This window comes from Trachinotus anak, unplaced genomic scaffold (assembly GCF_046630095.1).
Source record: "Trachinotus anak isolate AG129_WGS33_773 ecotype Australia unplaced genomic scaffold, CSIRO_AGI_Tana_v1 ptg000014l, whole genome shotgun sequence".
Classification (NCBI taxonomy): domain Eukaryota; kingdom Metazoa; phylum Chordata; class Actinopteri; order Carangiformes; family Carangidae; genus Trachinotus; species Trachinotus anak.
This window is the reverse complement of record NW_027273865.1, coordinates 13,460,071-13,479,585: the sequence shown is the minus strand read 5'-3', so window position 1 is coordinate 13,479,585 and position 19,515 is coordinate 13,460,071. Positions and strand designations below refer to the sequence as shown.

The 19,515-nt window shown below is 41.2% G+C and overlaps 3 protein-coding genes across 6 annotated transcripts; 1 reads left to right on the top strand and 2 right to left on the bottom strand.

Annotated features, from left to right (window-relative positions):
* Positions 1-395: 395 nt before the first annotated feature.
* Positions 396-3,581, top strand: LOC139632084 (Fc receptor-like A). The gene is made up of 6 exons (XM_071496828.1): positions 396-519; positions 623-658; positions 908-1,198; positions 1,405-1,677; positions 2,493-2,768; positions 2,909-3,581. Exons 1-6 carry the CDS (start codon positions 495-497, stop codon positions 3,292-3,294), a joined length of 1,287 nt encoding a protein of 428 aa, XP_071352929.1. The 5' UTR covers positions 396-494; the 3' UTR covers positions 3,295-3,581.
* otol1b (otolin 1b) lies at positions 3,579-7,528 on the bottom strand. Its single transcript, XM_071496824.1, has 5 exons — positions 7,327-7,528; positions 6,339-6,830; positions 6,164-6,253; positions 5,429-5,500; positions 3,579-5,343 (listed from the first exon to the last, which is right to left on the bottom strand). The coding sequence occupies exons 2-5, from the start codon at positions 6,811-6,813 to the stop codon at positions 4,445-4,447; spliced, it is 1,536 nt and encodes a 511-aa protein (XP_071352925.1). The 5' UTR covers positions 6,814-6,830; positions 7,327-7,528; the 3' UTR covers positions 3,579-4,444.
* A 6,220-nt stretch (positions 7,529-13,748) lies between these two features.
* Positions 13,749-18,433, bottom strand: sptssb (serine palmitoyltransferase, small subunit B). Of its 4 annotated transcripts, none has more exons than XM_071497103.1 (3): positions 18,138-18,426; positions 17,910-18,017; positions 13,749-16,097 (listed from the first exon to the last, which is right to left on the bottom strand). In XM_071497103.1, the coding sequence occupies exon 3, from the start codon at positions 16,087-16,089 to the stop codon at positions 15,847-15,849; it is 243 nt and encodes an 80-aa protein (XP_071353204.1). In that variant the 5' UTR covers positions 16,090-16,097; positions 17,910-18,017; positions 18,138-18,426; the 3' UTR covers positions 13,749-15,846. The 4 variants fall into 4 exon arrangements, with proteins under 4 accessions (XP_071353204.1, XP_071353203.1, XP_071353202.1 ...); XM_071497102.1 differs by having other exon boundaries at positions 17,910-18,014; XM_071497101.1 differs by lacking the exon at positions 17,910-18,017 and having other exon boundaries at positions 18,138-18,433.
* Positions 18,434-19,515: the final 1,082 nt, after the last annotated feature.

Sequence of the window (19,515 nt, the reverse complement as noted above, 5' to 3'; positions counted from 1 at the left end):
TTTTACCCTATTTTTCTCAGCGTGAGCGGAGATACATTTCAGCTGATATTCAGAATTCTGAGAATGGGTGTGCTACTTTCAGTTCCCCTTTGTTTTTTACTGGTTAGAAAGTTTCCAAGATTGAGATATACCTTAGAAAGGCTTGAGGAAATAAAGAAAAACTGTAATAGATATAATTTGTAAGCATTTAAAATAAAAACAGAAGATACTGGATTGCCACATTATTACTACTGCACTATATCTATAAGTACATCATTTCTGTTAACTTCTATATAACAAAAGATGATGATCCCTTGTTTACTGTTTTGCTGCCCTTTCATTTTAAAAAACAATCCTTACTTTAGAAATGAAAGGATTTGACAGCATTTTTGGAAAAGAGGATATCCTGTGTTGCGTGATGTGTTAATGCTCAGAAAAAACATGTTTTCACTTCCTTCCTCATTGGAAATAAATGCACCCCACTGGGTTAGTTTCTTACAAACAGAGCAATCACAATGGACACGGTCATTTCACTCCTTGGTGAGTTTTCTTCAGTTCTTTCACAATATATCAAACTTAACATTCTGATTATATTGTTGTCTGTTAAAATTTTTCATTTAACCTCAATTATTTTCTATTTCAGTTCTTTCAACACTGGCACAGCATGTAGTGTCTGTGGGTATGTACCAAATACTCTTATAATTGATTTCTAGATATAGAAGAACCTCACAAAAATGTATTAAGATTAATAAGCATATCATATATGTGTCAATAGAATCAGTATGTTATCTTAATATGCCTGCTGAACAGAAGATTAATGTGAATTTAAGTATTCGAGTTGAACATTAACATTTATAATCAAAGCAGAGAATTAAGATTCTTTCAGGACATTTCTCCTCAGTAAGCCAATTTGTATTTGTCTCTGTAGTTCCCACTGTGACCTCATTCAGAGCTATATTGGAGAAGGTGTCGGGGGACTCAAGGATCTTCTCTGGGGAAGATGCCCGGTTGAGATGCAGCATTCCTGATATCCATAATTCCAGATGGGATTACCTGTGGTTTCGGGGGTCTGAGCAGCTGACACAGACTGGGGAGTACTTTGTTCTGTGGAACGCTGGGGTTAGAGACGGCGGGAAATTTTATTGCAAGGGAGTTAGGGACACAGCAGTGGGAAACATATACACCCTCCAAAGTCTGCCTGTGGAGATCAATGTGGATGGTAAGATTTTGTTTATTTGTATCATTAAAAATCTCCTTGATTTGCATATCAGGTCCCTTCCCTCCTTTTTTCCATAGTCCTTATGCCCTCAACTCAACTCAAGCATCATATGGTGCTTCTTGGGCATTTGTTTTTAGACAGCACATTCAAACACATTGCTGCCTGTTTGAGTGTGGTGACTTTCTTCTCTGTCATCTTTTTTTCAGGAGGGTGGGCTATCCTGCAAGTCCCACCTCATCCTGCCCTTGTTGGAGACACCTTAAAGGTCACATGTCGCCTCCGACGCAACTTCCCAATTCATGAGGTGATTCTGTACAAAGATGGTGTTGAAGTTATGAGACAAAGGGGCCCTAATCCACAGTTTTACCTGACCAAATTGACCCTCAAGGACAAAGGAATGTATTCTTGTCGGGCTTCCTGGGATGCAAATGGACGCACTCACTCTGTAATGTCAGCTGATACTTCAGTGCAGGTCTTAGGTAAGTATATATACTGGGTTGCATATGCGGAGTTTGCTTGTGGTTGCAGGCCACTTGTGAAAGGAATAGTTAAACATTTTGGAAAATGTCCTTATTCACTTTGTTGCTAAGACTTGAGAAGATCGATACCACTGTCATAGCACTCCATCGATATGTATTTGCAGACAGTTTAAGCTTACTTTAACATTGGGGGAGACAGCTACCCTGCCTCTTTTCCAAGATAACAAAATCTGCCTACCAGCAGAATCACCTCAAAACCTCACTAATTAACAGTTATATCTTGTTTTTTTGATTATCATACAAAAACTAAAGTGTAAAAATGACAATTTGTAGTAGGGTGTTACTGTATGTGCTGGACTGTTACTTGGCCCAGAGGAGTGATTTGGTTTCTTTGGTGGAGTCTTGTTATCAGACTTTGGGTTTCTGCACCCAGCAAAGAAATAGTCCCATACTTTAAAACTTCCTGTAAAACCACAAATTGTTGTTTTTACACCTGCAGTAAGCAGGCGTTTAGCTTAGCACAAAGAAACATTGGGGAAACAGATGCCGCCTGTCTGAGGGAATCAAAAGGTGTTAGTTGGTGAGTTTTTGAGGTGTTGGTAGGAGGACTTTGAGGATTTTGCCACCGGTTTCCAGTCATTAGGTTAAGCTAAGTTAACCAGCGGCTGACTGCAGCTGTCATGTCAAATTGTTCCTATAAGTAGGACAGTTATTCTCAGCATAATTAAATGTCCAACATGCAACAAGGAAGAAATTACTTACGGGATATATTCCAGTGTTTCAGTAATGTTTTCTCTTCTGTGGCTCCATCTCAGAGCTTGTGACACAGCCAGTTTTGGAGATTGTTGCCAACAATGACCAGACTCCAGCAGGATGGATGACTCTCATCTGCCACCTCCAATACAATGCCCGCGGTCCTGCCCCTCCAATACATTATTATTTCTACAAGGATGACAAACGACTGGGAACAGCAACCTCTGAGAACCATGATCTGGTCAGACAGAGTCCAGGCCAGTACAGCTGCAAGGCCAAGGTGCCTCAGTTGGATATCACCAGGTGGAGTGAGCCCAAAGGTTTTGGAGAAGTGGCAGGTACTTAAAAGTAAATGTAAACTGCTGTGTGTCCTTGACAAAAAATTGAAACCCTTAACCTCTTCCTGACCTGTCAGAAGTGTTGAATATAGTGCAGCAGTTGCACAACTTCTGAGGTCACCTTGTCTCTGACCCAATAGGACCACAGACGAGGAGGCCTCTAGTTGTTCATCGCAAAGTACCGTGGCCTTTATCCCCCCAAGTCTCATCCCCGAGCTTCTCCATGCTTCCTCCAGCTGAGTCAACAATGGCCCGGCCCTCTCCTCATCAATCCACTGTAGCCTCTTCTTTTATTCAGCCTACTGAAGTGAGCACCCAACCCTCAGATCCTCCACTGAAACCTGCACAGCCAACTCCAAGCACTGTGCCACCCCCAGTCCTGTCTATCAACCAAACTGCTACCCCCACCAGAGATAATTCTGCCTTTTTATCTCAGGAATCTGGTGATATGTCTGGCGAGTCTGGTGATATGCTCGAGGAGTCTGGTGACATGTCTGGGAATTCTTCAGAAACTGTCACACATTAACTCACACATATCACATATTTGATATCATACCTTATAAACTGTTACAGAAAAAAAATTCCTAAATCATAGTAATAACATTTGACTTCTAAATGATATGAAATGATCACATACTAATCATTCTGGGCCATTGTACCACCACTTTTTATATGATTCATTGTAATATTCTTTGACAAATTACCAAGTATCAATTTCATTATCTCATCTGGAGGAAACTAACTCAATCAGTAGTGTTGGATAATATAACTAATGCTATATTGGTTAAAGCAAATAAAGCATTCCATAAATGACACGTGTTACTGGATTTTATTTTCACTCAACACACTCTCTATATACAACCTCATTGTGCAACAATACTACTTACATATTAGAAGTACTGGTGTAATAACATAGCAATGGGTATTATATTTTTCAATTGCAGATGGGTAGGGTCATACTTGTAATGAGTTACAATAACAATAATTATACAGTTAGAGTTCAAAGTGATATTCTTTGTATGCGCAACACAAGTCTCGATTTTCAGTTCATTACAGAGAGCCTAGTTAAGCTAGAAAGGAAGCAGTGGTCAAAGCATGAGAAAGAAATTGCAAAACAGACAAAAGAGGAAGAGACAAAAGTTTTGGTGCTTTGGTATTCTTTTTTGGCCATTAGATAGTTGGGGATTGTTATATAGATGTTGTAGTGCTCTGTGTAAAACATTTATGTTTGGATGTTGGTATTTTTGCCCCTATTTAGCTCAGTCATTTGCCTTCTGCCCCTAATTACCTGGATATCAATGAGTGTGTTTTCTCTAGATGTTTCACTTGCCAAATAGCTTCATTCTTGTAGATTGGATCATTTACCCTTCATCTATGCATATATCTAAAGAACTGTTGTGATGCAGGTTCACATACCTGATAAAGGTCGTCTGGATCAAAATATTGTAAATAAATATACCAACCATATTTATCAAACAAGAAGATAGGTGATACTGCAATAAACATGATATTGATATTGCTAGGCCTCAAATATTCAGACTAGTATACAGTTCAGTTTTTGAGCAGTTCATAGTGAATATAGAGGTGTAGCACCACCAGTGTTTGGTCTCTTGTCAGATATGGTCAAGTTGGAACAGTACAGTAGAAGACGAGATTGTCAGTACCATTGTTGAGTATCAGGCCTTGTCTGAGTAAAGCAGAAACCCGGAGAAGATGCTGTCATCCTCGCTGCTGGCATACGCCCCATTCCAGTCTCTGAGTGTCTCCATCCACACCTGATCACCCACAGCCAGCCGCAGCACCACCAGAGTGGATGCCTGGTCGATGTCTTGACCGTAAAGAGAGTCCCGTGTCCTTACCCGCCGTGACCCATTCACTACCAGTGTGGCTCGCAGTGGCTGATTACGTACTGTGATGTGGAAGGAGAAGACATAAACCCCAGCATGGACACATGTGAAGCTGTTGGAAGTTACATTGAAGTGGTTCTCTTCATTGTAGAAGACTTTGTCAAAGCGTATTGGGAAGCCAGAGGGAGGGAAGGACTTTCTTGGAGAGATGCCTACACTGAATGCTGAGCGTTTCTGGGGAACCCCTGATCCTTTAGCCCCTTTGAATCCACGAACGCCACGCTCTCCTCTCATCCCAGGGTAACCTCTGTCCCCTTTTGGCCCAGGCATCCCTCGTATGCCTTGTGGGCCCTGAGGCCCACTCACCCCTGGTTCTCCTTGTGGTCCAGGAGGCCCTGGATCCCCACGGACGCCTAAAGGACCGGGGGAACCATGCTTGCCATTCATTCCTGGAATGCCCATCCCTCCTGGGATGCCAGGAGGCCCAGGATCTCCTCGCTCACCTTTCTGTCCTCTCTCCCCAAATGTACCACACTCCCCCTTGTCCCCCTTGTCTCCCTTAGGACCTTGCTCAACAGCCACTCCTGGAGGTCCAGCTGGCCCCTCTTTTCCTGGTTCTCCCTTCCCACCAGCAGTCCCATTCTGGCCAGGTTCCCCTTTCTCTCCACTATTACCCTTGACACCTTGCAGCCCTATTTCACCTTTCTCACCTTTTGAGCCAACATCACCTGCAAGGTACAAGAAACTGTGTCAAAACTACTGAACTCTGGAAATAATACAAACGAATTCAACAATCTCCTGAACAAGTTTGACCTTTTTGTCCTGGTTTCCCTGGGACACCTGCTGGCCCGGCTGTCCCACTGTTCCCTCTGTCACCTTTATCTCCTAAGAAATTGACATAACAACATCCAACATAAGAAATCTGAATATTTTTTATCCAGTGCTACAGGTGAAGGATTACAATATATTTAATTGGCCTATGGGGCACAGATCCAGAGGATAAAGGATAAATCTCAGAGTCTTTGAGGTGAGTGTTATGTATGTTTCTTGATGGAAATTTAGAGGGCTGAGTCAAACAGGAATAGTGTGATCATGTTTCCCCTTTTTGGCCCTGATTCTTAGTTAACTTCAAAAGTAATGTTTCTCTTCTCCTCTGAAAGTTTCAAGCCTGTTACATTTCTAACCACACCCAGGGTGGTCAGAATTGTAACAGTGTGGACTTCAATTTGTTACTTGCCTGTGATGTAAAATTTATTTTTGTATTCTTATCAATTTTACCTTTCATAGTACAGAATACACAGTGCACACTTAAGCTACAGGAAACCTACAATAAAAAAAGTAAAGTAATAATACAATAATACAAGCAAGAAAATAGAACCTGCATCACAGCATCCCTCAATAGTTTCCTGTCCTTCATCATGTTTTAGTTCCTATCTCTTAACAGACCCATGTGTCTGTGCTTTATTCTGAATTCTTGCAAAATACTATGACAATAAATTATTCTATAATAAGCAATTGTAAATTTATATTTACCCACATTATACTCACCTTTGTCTCCTTTTAACCCCACAGGACCACTCACACCTGGTGGTCCTGGTAACCCTGTTGCCCCTACAAGCCCTCTTTCACCCGGTGGTCCTAGATAAACAAACATAAGAGAAGTTCAAAATGCTGAAAACAAAATAACATTTTCTTTATCGCATTTCATAAATAAGTTGTGTACCTGCAAGGCCTCGGTCTCCCTTTGGCCCCCTGGGGCCTCTCTCAGGTGGACAGCATTCACAGAAGTTGAAATAACACTCATTGTAATCCAGGGTGTAGTTCTCATGGCCAACACCAGGTGGCTCAGTGCTCTCAGTGTAGTGCTGAGGAAAGACGTGACTTGGATAGGTGTCCCTCTCTATGGTGGGCAGTGGGTGGGGCTCCACAGGATTTGCACTTGCCACTGTCTTGTGAGTCTTTGGCATGCTGGTGGTCACTGGGCTGTGCACTGTGATATGAGGGATGGGCTTCTTGGTGTACTGGTACTTTGGCTTCTGTGTGGTCTTAGCTTCAGTGCAGAACACCACAGTGAGTGTAACCACAACTACAGCCACAAGGGTCGACTGACAGGAGACAGTCCTCATGGTAGACTGGGATCTGAGAACAGATGAGTCTATACAAGACACCTTTCTTCTGTTGTTCTGCACCAAATTCATTTTCCATCTACTTTTGGCTTAAAGACAAGAGATTATTAAAAAAAAAAAAAAAATAGCACATACTGATTAGCAGTTCACTGTTGCAAATCATATCGCAAAGTACAGATGAGTGGTGAAAGCTCTGCTCTCATTGTTTCCATCAATCATTTCCATGCATGTCTGCTTTTGATAGCGGATATTTGTTTCTCTGTTTCCACTAAGATCTTTCCTGTTGCCAATATCAGGTAGGAGTTACATGTTTCCCAGCGACCCATAGGTCTGCAGACTACCATTCACTCAAAGCTGTTTTCATATGTTGGTTTCTCATCTCTGGTAGTCTGTCAGTGAATTCAGCACCTCAAGTGTTTAACTAGAATGAAAGCCTGCAGCTTCTTGGTGACAATATAAAATTATTGAAGTTTAATGATCTATATGCAAACAATTACACACAAACCAAAGGTTTTAGCAGGTTACTTGTCATGCTGATATGCAACTTTCTAAGAATATATATGTATCAAATTTGATAAGACTCACCCAGTTATGCATAAGTAGTATGGTCATTTATCCTCTCTAGCGGTGTCTTGGAAGCATCACCAGGAGCTCCGGGTCTCTCTGATATCTCTGCCAGCCTTGGGCGAAAGAACATCTCCACCAATGAGGGTGTTTGTTGGAAGCACAGGGGGAGGTCTGAAATCCAACTATGGCGCGCTGGAGCTGACCCAAGGAGAACCACTGTGCTGTGGCCCATTCTCTGTACCCCTGTTGTGTAGAAAGGTGCTTTTGTGACATGGGATACAGCGCCCGCCAGGAACACTCCATCGCTGTGAGCTAGGTGAGGAGTAAAGGCTGTGGGGCAATGGGTCACTTGATATGTGAGGCATTCCTCCAACATCCAACCAACTACCCAGGCTCTTACAGTGGGACAAAGCTAAGCAAAGAGGGTTCTGTAACAGGGCCAGGGCTGCTACAACAGCCTTTCTTCAAGTGCAGGTTTGTACAGCTTTCTACATGTAGCTGCCAGCAGGAAGATGCAAATCATTTTTATTTCAGGTGTTTAACTGTATAGTTCCATGCACAATCTTGCTAGTTGACTAAAATGAAAACATCTGCAACAGTTAATTTAAAGTGACTTTCTACGAGATCTGGCGTGTAGCACAGGGAGCTCAGTCTTTACAATCTAGTAGTACTTGGTGAACATCCAGAAGAAAGCTTTAGCCTAAAGAGCACTGATAATCTCCTCACTCAACAGTTACTAAACCTGAGATGTTTGTCAAAAGAACCAACTTATCTCCCCTAAATCAGTGCAGATGCAATGCTTGCTTGGTCACAGTGACCGATTTACTGCACATGAGCCCCTGAGCCCTTTTGGCAACTACATTTTCTAACTATGATTCAAACTGTGTTCCTGGACAATGATTCATTCTTACGGTGTAACAAGAGAGCATCAGGTTTTTGCAGAAAAGTGATTTTCTGCTAGCTGTCTGATCGAAACTCTCGACTTGGCAGTGACAATGGATGTTTGAGCAGTGGACATGCCTCACTTGTCAAAGACCTCACATCCTCAGAAAGATCTATGACCAGCAATGAGTGAGCAGGAAGAAGGGAAATGAATTTGGGAAACAGAGAGGGGTGATGGTGGGATGAGAAGAGAGCCACTAAATAGGAGAAGACTGTGTTTATTTAAGATCTTCTCATGTACACTTTTCTTTATCTCCTCCTCACCTCCATTTACTCGTTCTTCCTCTGCCTCCTTCCCAGCAGCTCAGGTGAAGTGTCCCTGACTTGCCCCTCCATAAAAGACAAACAGATGGAGTGTAAGCTATGCAGCTGAGTCCTGAGAGAGAGAGAGAGAGGGGGGTTCCTCTGGGGTTCTCCATGCCCGACCTCGTCGTATCTCAGCTCCATTTAGACCACACACAACAGCAGCGGTCAGCTTACAGTGCCCAGCTGGTCACAGAGGACCCAGGCGCCACTCACCTGTCCATTCATTTAACACTGGCACCGGCCTTGCCCTCAGCCTCCATCCACACGCACTATGGAGCAAGGGATAAGGAAGAGTTAACTTACTCAGTAGGTGCAGCCGAGCAGAGAGGGAACGGGGGTGTATTGCCTTACATTAACCCTATTCATGTAAAGGAGATCTTGAAGCTGCAGTGAGTGTGTATAGAGTGAGTTAGAGGAGCTGAGAGTGAGACAATAAGACAGAGACTTGTTTAGTAAGTAAGAAAGCAACTGTTTGACAGTCTGTATGATTATTCCCCCTCTGTGTTTACAAGCACTTATAAGGCCAATGACATAGTTTTTTGTTCTTTACTGTGGGATCTTATCAAAGGAAATCTAGATCCTGCAGAATTAGCTGCTAATGACTTTGGCAAAAGATCTGCTGGCAGTGAAGACACATCTCATGTAGTGAGACACAGAGCAAAAAGACTTTCTCCTTCTCCCGTGACACTTTCTCTGACAAGCCTCTCAAATGTTAGGGATTGGTCTCTAATGCACTCAAAGTTGATTGTGCAAACACAGTGGCCTTTCACACAAAAGGAAATTACTTGGTTGTGGAAAAATACACATTTGTTTACATTTACTGGTAGCTGGTGGTTCAAAAGTGATCAGTTGATGTTGTAGCTATTTGTGAAAGACACATAAAATGATGGAAAAGATCTGTGATTTTTCCAGTCTGCATGTCATTTGGTGTTGTTAATACGTAAAAATTTGGGTTGGACATTTTGTAGATTTTGTATTTAAAGCAAATCTGTGGGATTCATCTTTCTATTACTGACAAAGGCATTGTAACTTAAAGGAATGACATTTTGAGAGATAGTAAGTGATAATTGTGAGATATTTTTGGTTTGGCACAACCCCCTTTAACCTTTAACCTTATATTTAACAGAGAGGCACCAGCAGCACCAATCTTCTTATTTCACTCTGCCAGAAAATGAATACGTAAATTTCCCAAAATGTCTAACTATTGCTTTGAAGAACAACCTAATATCAGCTGAAAATCCTTTTGCTAGCCCCCAGTATTTTTGACTTCTCACTTTGCTGCAGTGATGCAGGAGCTTTCTCATCGCTACAGTGTGAGATCACTGTTCCTGTGTGTCACAGGTGCATCAAAGCAGACTTCTGACACAAAGCAAAGCTGGAGCAAACAACAAACACTGCTTTTCACCACGGTATTAAGGCACTATTTAAATATAATACAAAAGTACAAATACAAAAAATAATAAGTCAAGAGTTGAGTCTTCAGAGATGAATGGATGGTGTATCCATCCTCTTGTTCCCCTCTCCTTCTTCCAACTCCATAGAATCTATTATACCTCTTTAATTTAACACCACCTTGGTGTATCTTTGCTACCTTATACCCAACAAAGGTCCCATACCTAGTACACCAACTTCCTTCATGTGCCCATAAATCAACAAACACCCTCGTAAGAAGCAATATAAGATAAAGCGTAATCTCGGCTTCACATTCACACTACTCAACTTCAGTCCTAAACTGATTATTTGCACAATTCCCTCCCCAGTGGTCACGTGTAGCACACCTGACAGGATCCATGACAATGAGAGGATCAGACAGGTTTGATATGATGTGAAAAAGAAATGACAAAGCTCTGCCTCACTCCCTCCTTTGTGCTCTCTCCATTCCTTCAAAGCAGCTTGTAAACAATGATGAAAACCCTGAACCTGTTTTCCACGTATATACAGCACCGTAAACCACAGTGTGAATCCAATAGTCTTAACTAAATCTGAATTATTAATACTTATGTGCTCTCTTTGGTAGATCCAGAGACTTGTGATGATTTTACTTGTGCAAAAAAAGAGATTTTTGTCATCTGTACTAGAAAATTACTTCTCTGTTTGACCACTTGGTGGCAGACTTGTGTTTTTGATTTTTTTTTTGGATCTTCACAGTCAATCATTTAGTGTAATTGTTTAGATACCTGATGAGGCCCAAACAAAAATGCATGGAATGGATTTGAGGTTTGTAGAAAATATATAATCTCATTTTATGCCTTACTCGAACCTTTACATTTTAAAATATCCAGATGGTAATGATGGTGATCTAATACGTTTATTTAGGAGCACAAATGAATGTGTCCTCATTAAGCTACACTGCTCTCCCCAATCAGTTCTTACTGTGAGCATATGGCAGCAAAACATGTTTCCATGTGTATTGAAAGTCCATTGATCACGTCAGCATTTGGCTCCAGCTGGGGGTTCACGCCTTGCCAGACTCAGGTTTTTATCGGGCCAGCCACTCCTATGCTCATATTGACTGATTTATTACTCAGATATAAAGTGGAGCAATAGGTGAATTCCTCCTCCATCTTTGATCAACAAAGAATTGCAATAATTGCACAATCACTCTAAATGCCACAGCACAAACCTTATCTGATTGTAGAGAGATCCATCAAGAAAGAAATCTCGTGTTGACATGTTGTATAATTTATCCTGTACCTGATCTCTGCTGTTGATGTGATTATATGTGATATATGTTACCACATGGGCCGTTGTGTCTAATGTAAACTATATGCTTATTGTTTACTCAGTGGAGCAAACACTAAGCGTTTTAGAGGCTTCGTTTTTCTCTGTGTATGAGGAGTTTCAATTCAAAATGAGCAATCCAACAATTAAAGAAGGAAAATACAGACGCTTGTTGGCAAACACAATATTTCTGGATTTTGGTTTAATAGGAAAATTGATTTAAAAATCCATAAATGTTGTCTACTCGGTGTGAATGAGACTTTATGTTGGAAAGTTGATTTTCTTATCATTACAGGGAAAAATACAGCTCAAAGAGTGTCCAACAAAGTCCATGCAAATGCAAGAGGAAATCTGTATGAACTGCGGCAGTTTGTTTGTATTTTCTACAAATTCACCACATTCATATGCGCAGACACTGCTGTCGACTTTCCTAAAACTTCTCAAGAGAAATCCTTATTCGGAAGGGAATTAAGTTAGAATCAAATTACACAAATGGGATATAAAAGCACTTTCAGCTGAGAAAAGATACACTGAAGAGAAAGTGTGAGTGTAATAATTACTTTTATAACCAGCCAAATGTTTACCTGCGGAAATGAATAACAAATCTAATTCAAAGACCGTGTGCAAGATATAATACTGTGAGTGTGTTGTTTGTGTGTCTACTGTTGTACATGTCATGTCTGTCATGAGGTTATTACCATGGAGCCATTCATTGTAGTGTCACACACCTGTAGTATGGTGGAGCTGAACAATAACACCTATTACTGGAGGCTGCTTGGCTGTAGAACTAAAGCCCCCTGTGTGTGTGTGTGTGTGTGTGTGTGTGACATTGAGACTTTAGCCAAAGTGGAAGGTGTTATCAAATGTTGGCAATGTTATTAATATTTGAACACTTTCTGGGGTTTCCTTGTAAACTGAAACCTGGAGGTGGTGGCAGCATTTGTCTTGATGTCATGTACCTCTCTGTCTGTGGACCCGACAGTTGCTAGGAGTTCCCCTCAGTTTTATTTGAGAGAAACGGTCACAGGCCACATGTAAACACAACAGAAACAATACACCACCTCTCTGAGTGTTTTGAGAGCGTCTGAGTTTGCAGATAACTTTGTTTACACCTTGTCATTATGGAGATAACCTCTGGCTTCTTCCTTCATGGGATACAAATTAACATGTGAAGTGTAAACAGAAGACACTTCTTCAAAGACCCTGACACAAATGTTTTTTAAAAAAAATGCGTTGCACTACATAAGATGCCATGAGAAAATGCAGTGCCTAGCAAGAAAGAGAAGGAGAGTTAAATAAAGCAAAGGAGGTAAGAGAAGGAAAAGACAGGAAAGGAAAGGAGATAGGAAAGAAAAAATAAATTAAAGAGAGGAAGAGGCAAAGACAGGAAATGAGGGAAAGGAAAGAATCAGTAGTATTTGAACATGAGTTAGGGCCTGCAGACTGAGAACTGTGGGTGATGCAGCTATTGTGTCCCAACATCCTGGAAAATAAAAAACAAGGTGGAGGTGTCAAGTTACACAGCATTAACATACTGAAGTTAGCTATAATCAGTCCCTCAGCTGCAGCGAACCCGCTACCTCATCCATCATCTATGTTATTAATATTGCAGGAAATGTGCAGTGCAAATTTATTCTAGCACCACTAATTTCACTTTCACTATTATACAAACAAGCCTGTAAAATGGTCCCTGCTTGTCATCCTTTAAACTGATTACCTCCACCAAGGAGGTTATGTTTTCACCTGTGTCTGTTTATTTGTCAGCAAAAAGTACTGAACTGATTTGCACCGAACTTGGTGGAGAGATGGGTCATGGGCCAGGGAAGAACCTATTATATTATGCTGGATCGAATCCAGGATTTTTTTTTTTATACCTTTCCTTTCCTTTTCATCAGTTTCTCATGATATAATGGAGAGATCCTGATGTAAAAAAAAAAAACGAGACATATTTATGATATTGAGATCTGTGAGTTGGGGAGCTGTTGGGTTTTTCTCTATAACAAAGTAGGGTCTCGACCTTACCCTGTAAAGTGCCTTGAGATAATGTATAATATGATTTGGCGCTACACAAATAAAATTGAATTGAATTGAATTGTTCCAACAAAGAGTGTGGACAAGGTATAGGCTTCAGGTAAACAGAGCTTTGTAGGTACCTACAGGTTACCTAGTATCTGCAGGAGGGAAAGCAAAGCCCCTGGGCATTCATTCCTGCACTGACTAGGGAGAACTGGTTTGGTGGCTCTGCCTCTCATTGTGTGAATTCACTTCATGTGGTACAGTCTATTGTGTCAGGAATGTCCTGCCCATAAGCTTTTGTTTTGCTTATTGTTCTTCAAATTTCAAAGTAACTGCTCTGCTTGATTGAAGGCAGAACAAACATATGCAGCATGAATACATATTTCAAACTACAGTATGCACAGACTTTCATATCAAAAACAAAACCAGGATGAGAAAGAGAACAGCTGTCCAAGTGTCTTCCGATGTCTTTATTTTCTGAATATTGCAGTGATGTGTTGCTATCATGTATAAATAAAGCATTCATTTGGTGAACGGTGAAAAAAAGGCTTCTCAGAGAGATCTTCATTCTTGGTTGGGGAATTGCCTTGGACTAGTGAAAATGTTTAACAAAATGAAATGAAATTACATAAACTGGGAACAATATAATAGCACTTCCAGGTGGAGAACCAAAGTAAAGAACATGTGTAATTTATGGCCACAAGAGAACACAGATATAAATAATCAAAAAAAAAAAGGTTTGGTAATTGACATTGTAACCAGCCAAGCATTTACCAGTGTATATAAATATATAACTCCATATAAATAAAGGTTAACATAGCGATCATGTTCAGACTGTAATCAGCAAGCCCTTGACCCAAAGCACAAACAATCAAAAATTATCTTAAGCACACAACTAAATGCAATGCTCATCATCACTACCAGATACACAACATCTCATTCTCTCTCTGGCTCGTTCTCTATAGATCAACTATAGGTAGGGAAGACTGTATTTGGTCGACCAGTCAGGCTCTTTCTTTTCATTCAGGCCAATTTGACTGCATTTTGCATTTGACAACAAACAGTTCTGCTTTGAGTTCAGAGGCTGATGATTGAGTAAAGCTACATCATCAACAAAGCCAAGCCTAAAACACAAAGGTGTGCTGTACCAATATTTGCTCATGCTCAGTGCTGAACACACCTTTCCGACATACCAGCAGTTAAAAAACAGGAGATAAAGAGAGGGTTCGGCACACATGGATGCTGTTATTTTGTTACATTACTCACTTTGACCAATAAACCAGTCCTTCCTCAAGAGTGTAACAGATCCCTGCTCGTGACACTTTTAGATTCATTGCATAGCTTGGGCTTTTCTATCAACTCTCTCTTTGAAGATCATCTACACAATGAAACATGCGACGTAGCCTGCCAGTCAACGTTACAGTGCATAAAGGCAACTATAAAAGGTGATAGTGGTTCTGATACAAAACCATAGGTCAACCAGTAAGATTAAGTGCATGTCAGAAACATCGGGGTGAGTAGTGAGAGAGGGTGAGTTACAATCAGTGTTAATATGGCGTCACAGATGCAGCAGACACACACATACTTAACAGGGCACTCCAACTGTATATTTATGTTCTGTGACTCAGAAGGAGGCTTTCCTAAGGCTGTGTCTAAAATCACTCCCTCATTCACTTATTCACCACTTCCTGTATAATTGATACTCAATTGTTTACTCTGTAGTTAGCAGTTAAGAGATTGAGACATTTATGATTCTCCATCACTTGCATCACCACTGACAGGTGATACTAGCGGAGAGTTTACTCAACTTTCTGCTAGCAATGCCATAGCATGGTGTGGAGCCTATATATTTTTTGAGGCTCTATTTCAAACTTGGGATCTTGGGTTTAACAGATTTGGGTATTTAGTGAGGATTTACCAAAGGATCCAATTGAGTTGTATTATGGGAAAGGTAGGATCCAGCTGTTTCATTTTTTTTTTTTTTTTACTAAGACTAAGAGGGAAGATATCGCAGCCTCTACGCTTCGATTATGGCCACTCTGCTTTTGATCAGTCTCTGACAAATCCCCAAATTTTACGGAAGTGAAATTCCACTTTAAAGACTATAGTTTAAAAGTCTCAATGGAGAGAAGAGAGTCTAGTAGTATTTTGTAGTGAGAAGAGCATGCAAATCTACTACTAATGTATGATCCTATCATGCAAAACCGAGAAGTGGTATGCACTCACACAGGACATATGGTGAGAAAAAATAAAAACAAATAGGACAAACAACATTTCACAAGACGTTTCACAGTGAGGGTGTGAAAGTAGTGTACGGCTGTGTGTCTAATACCATGGGGTAAGGCCAGAGGGTGTGGGATGTAAATAAAGTAAGGCTCTGCTTTCCATATCATTCCACTATGATCTTCATGTTTTCAGTCTTGATTAGCTGAAGTGACTGACCGCTGTGGTTTGGGATGCATGTGATGTAAAGATGGGCTCAAGTTGCTCCGGGAGCTGACGAGTTGAGTTATAGGAAATGATTCGGGGACCCATGCCTCTTTTCCTTTTCATTTAGTTCATGAGTGCCATGGTGCTCTCAGGCTGGCCGCCAAAGATCCCGGAAAAAAACTCCAGAGCAAGGCGTACGTGGATGGGCACAAAGACATATGAGGTGTAGATCACCATGGCGATGGCTGAGAAGAGGATGGAGTTGAAAATTGACTTTTCCCAGGGCTCCAGGACATAGATGCCAGTGATGAGCAGGTACTGGTAGTACAGCCAGGCCAGGTACTCCCTCAAGTTCTTGAAGTTCATCTTGCAGGCTGGATGAAGGAAAAATGGAGGTGGAGAGATGTGAGATTCAAGCCCTAAGAAAGAGATGGTGTGAATGAAGATGTGAAGAGGATGAAAAATCTGAGTGGCGAAGAAAGACTGAAGATTGGAGGAGAGTGATTACAAGAATTTAAATGTGTTTTCAAAAGAAGAAAGCACGTTCTTATGAGCACACAGACAACACAGAAAGTATAATCAAAGTATTAAGATTTAAGTCCTCATAAGGCAGAAGAATGGCCTCTGTCAGTGTTTTTTATTACTGGATTATCATTACTGATGCATTACTGTGTAAGCAGCATTTTATGTTGTAGCTGATCAAAGCTACTTTGTAATACTCTATATACTCTTTGGTAGTTTGATCTGTGCCAATGCATAATGGATTATGCTATATATACTGATTATATATTTTAAATGTAAATCTTTCATCTTTCAAGCAACTAGTGACTAAAATTGTAAAATAAATGTAGTGAAGTAAAAAGTACAATATCTTCCTCTGATATGTAGCATAAAATGGTAAAATTCAAGTTCAAGTAAAGTTCAAGTAAAGTATATACAGTACTTGAGCACATCTACTTAGTTACTTTACTCCATGATTTACCTCTTAAAACAAACGTAGTTTTAGTTGATAAATTCAATGAATTGCTCCCATTATTTAATAATAACATTATCTATATGTTTCAAGCATGAATGCTAATACTCTCCTTACACAGGTTAAGATATGTTCTGCTCTGTGTTAACCATCATCCTGGGGGGGGGGGATTGTGTAACCACAATGGAAAATAATCCTTAAATGAAAAAAATAGTCCTTATGGCTGCATGTTTAATAAGGAGGCCTAAATGGGAATTGGGAGCACTCCTCTACCACCTCTGAGCCCACAGCAGCACCCTAAGGGGGCAATCAAGGAAGCCTCATGGGTGCTCAGGGTCTTGTAGGATTCAGTTATGCAGAAACACCTATGAAATTAAAGCCAGAGGTCCCACATGGGAAAAAAAAAAAAAAACACCCGCACTTATTTTCTTGGCACACTTATTCCCACACATGTTCCCGCACACATGGGGCACTTACAAATGAGTTTGTACTGTGTGAGGAAGGTAATTAGCAACAGTTTTCCACCCCTACAGAATGTATAGCACAGAGCACAGCCTGCAGTTTAACACACATATGGCAGGAATAGCACTCACTTGTTTTAAAGCTTTATTTATTTTCAGGCTAGTGTTTATAATTACTGTTAACTAGTGTATAATATCTGATAAAAGAAAAAAAAAAAAGTAGTGTTTATTTGGAGTAAGGTTTATGTAGCCGCTGGCAATAACAGATCCTGCTACACAGGTGAGGGGCAGGGCCAGCGGGTAGGCTCCAGGTGCAGGTGTGCTCACCTGCCTTTCTACAATCTACCTTAAGTAGACACAATAGCAAAAGCAAGAAGTGTCCGCAAATACAGGGCAGATACTGTCTACTGGATGCAACCAAATCCTTTATATAAATACTACAGTTGCACTGTTGTACTGAAGTTACACCAAAGCACATTTAGGTATTTTAGGATGGTACCTTCAATAATATATCTCGATAAATACCTTCACCAACAAGTTTGGCCACAAAACTGAAAAAGACACATAAGCAAAAGTCATAGTTCCTGTCCAGATCCTACTATAAATGTGTAATGATTCGTGATCTGCACATCGCAGATGGCACATTTCATCACCATCCCTCAGTCAATTGGGATTTTTCAATAGACCGATTGTTAGAGGGAACGCTGATTGTAGCCTGTGTTGTGTACAACCGAGTCCTTCTGCAGACTCACCTCAGCAGCCGACGTCAGGTCCCCTGGATATCTACTAATGACGGTGATTACAGGATGAGCCACAGACAACAGCCCGCGTCCCGCTGCTGCTCCGCTGCCGCTCCGCTGCTTTGGGTAAACCAAAAGCTGTCTCACCAGTTTGCCACTGGCCTATATGTGCACGGCTGGTCATACAGACTGTGAGGATAACACCACACCCACCACTAGCGCTCAACGCTCACGACTCACCTGGCTCACGGATCATGCAGGTGGAGTGACCGCGGACTTCAACGCGTACAGGCCGGTATGTGTTTACGCAGCCAGAAGAAAACAGTCCTCTCATCAGAGGCACGGGAGAGGGGGGTGGTGGTGTCGTGGTTGCAGCTCTATCTCAGCCATGTGAAGTCCGCCGCTTGGTGCAGCATCTTTAAACTTTCTTTAACCCGTGTCGCATCCTTCTGCGCATCCGTGCCACCGCGCCGCAGCCCGACACTGCGCCGCAGCGCCGGCTCTGACGTAGGCAGCGGCAGCAGCAGCGCTGGTCTGCCGCACAGGAGACAACAACACACACACACAGACACACACAGACACACACACACACACAGACACAGACACACACACACAGACAGACACAGACACAGACACACACACACACAGACACAGACACAGACACAGACACACACACACAGAACACTGCTGTGCACTTCTACCGCATCCTTGGGATGTTGTGGTTCCTATTAGTTATTATAGGTTCCATGATAATTTTTTTTTTCATTATATTCCATATTTTGGTGTCAGATACAGTCTTCACACCCCTTCACTTCTTCCACATTTTGTTATGTTGCAGCCTTATGGTAAAATTAAATAAATAAAAAAAATAATAAATTCCTTCATCAATCTACACTCGCCACACAGACAATGCAGAAACAGATTTTTATAAGTTTCTGCAAATGTATTCAAAAGGAAAACTGAAATATCACAGACATAAATATTTAAACACTTTGCTATGACACTTGAAACTTAGCTCAGCACCCCCCTTTTTTTCTTTTGATTATCTTTCATTTGTTTCGTCGCCTTGATTTGAGCCCATCTGTTGTAAATTCAACTGATTGGAGATGATTTTAAAAAACTGCACATCCATCCATCTCCACGCAGGATGTCTTGAGCTCAGCTTGAGTGGCCATCAGGCACCTCTCCCCCGATTGCTCAGTTTGGCTGGGTAGCCAGCTCTAGTAAGAGTCCTGGTTGTTCCACATTTCTTCCATCTAAGAAATATGAAGGCCACTGTGCTCCTGGGAACTTTCAATGCAGCAAAATTTTATTTTTGTAGCCTCGCCCATATCTGTCCCTAAACACATTCCTGTCACTCGGGTCTGCAGGCAGTTCCTTCACCTCATAGCCAGTGTTTTTGCTCTTATATGCACTGTCAGCGGTGAGACCTGATATAGACAAGTGTGTACATTTCCAAAATATGTTCAATTGATTGAATTTACCAAAACAGGCAGACTTCTACCAAGGTGTAGAAACATCACAAAGCTGATCAAGAGAAATGGGAGGCACCTAAGTGTTATAGCAAAGTGTCTGCATGCTTATGTCAATGTGATATTTCAGTTTTTACTTATTTATA

Coding starts and splice junctions, on each gene's coding strand:
- otol1b (XM_071496824.1), bottom strand. CDS start 6,813: ATGAATTTGGTGCAGAACAACAGAAGAAAGGTGTCTTGTATAGACTCA. Junction 6,254..6,338: donor GGGAGACCGAGGCCTTGCAG/GTACACAACTTA, acceptor TTGTTTATCTAG/GACCACCGGGTGAAAGAGGG. Junction 5,344..5,428: donor AGGGAAACCAGGACAAAAAG/GTCAAACTTGTT, acceptor TGTACCTTGCAG/GTGATGTTGGCTCAAAAGGT.
- LOC139632084 (XM_071496828.1), top strand. CDS start 495: ATGGACACGGTCATTTCACTCCTTG. Junction 520..622: donor CACGGTCATTTCACTCCTTG/GTGAGTTTTCTT, acceptor TTTCTATTTCAG/TTCTTTCAACACTGGCACAG. Junction 1,199..1,404: donor TGTGGAGATCAATGTGGATG/GTAAGATTTTGT, acceptor TCTTTTTTTCAG/GAGGGTGGGCTATCCTGCAA.
- sptssb (XM_071497101.1), bottom strand. CDS start 18,231: ATGAGAGGACTGTTTTCTTCTGGCTGCGTAAACACATACCGGCCTGTA. Junction 16,098..18,137: donor CTGCATGATCCGTGAGCCAG/GTGAGTCGTGAG, acceptor TCCTTCATCCAG/CCTGCAAGATGAACTTCAAG.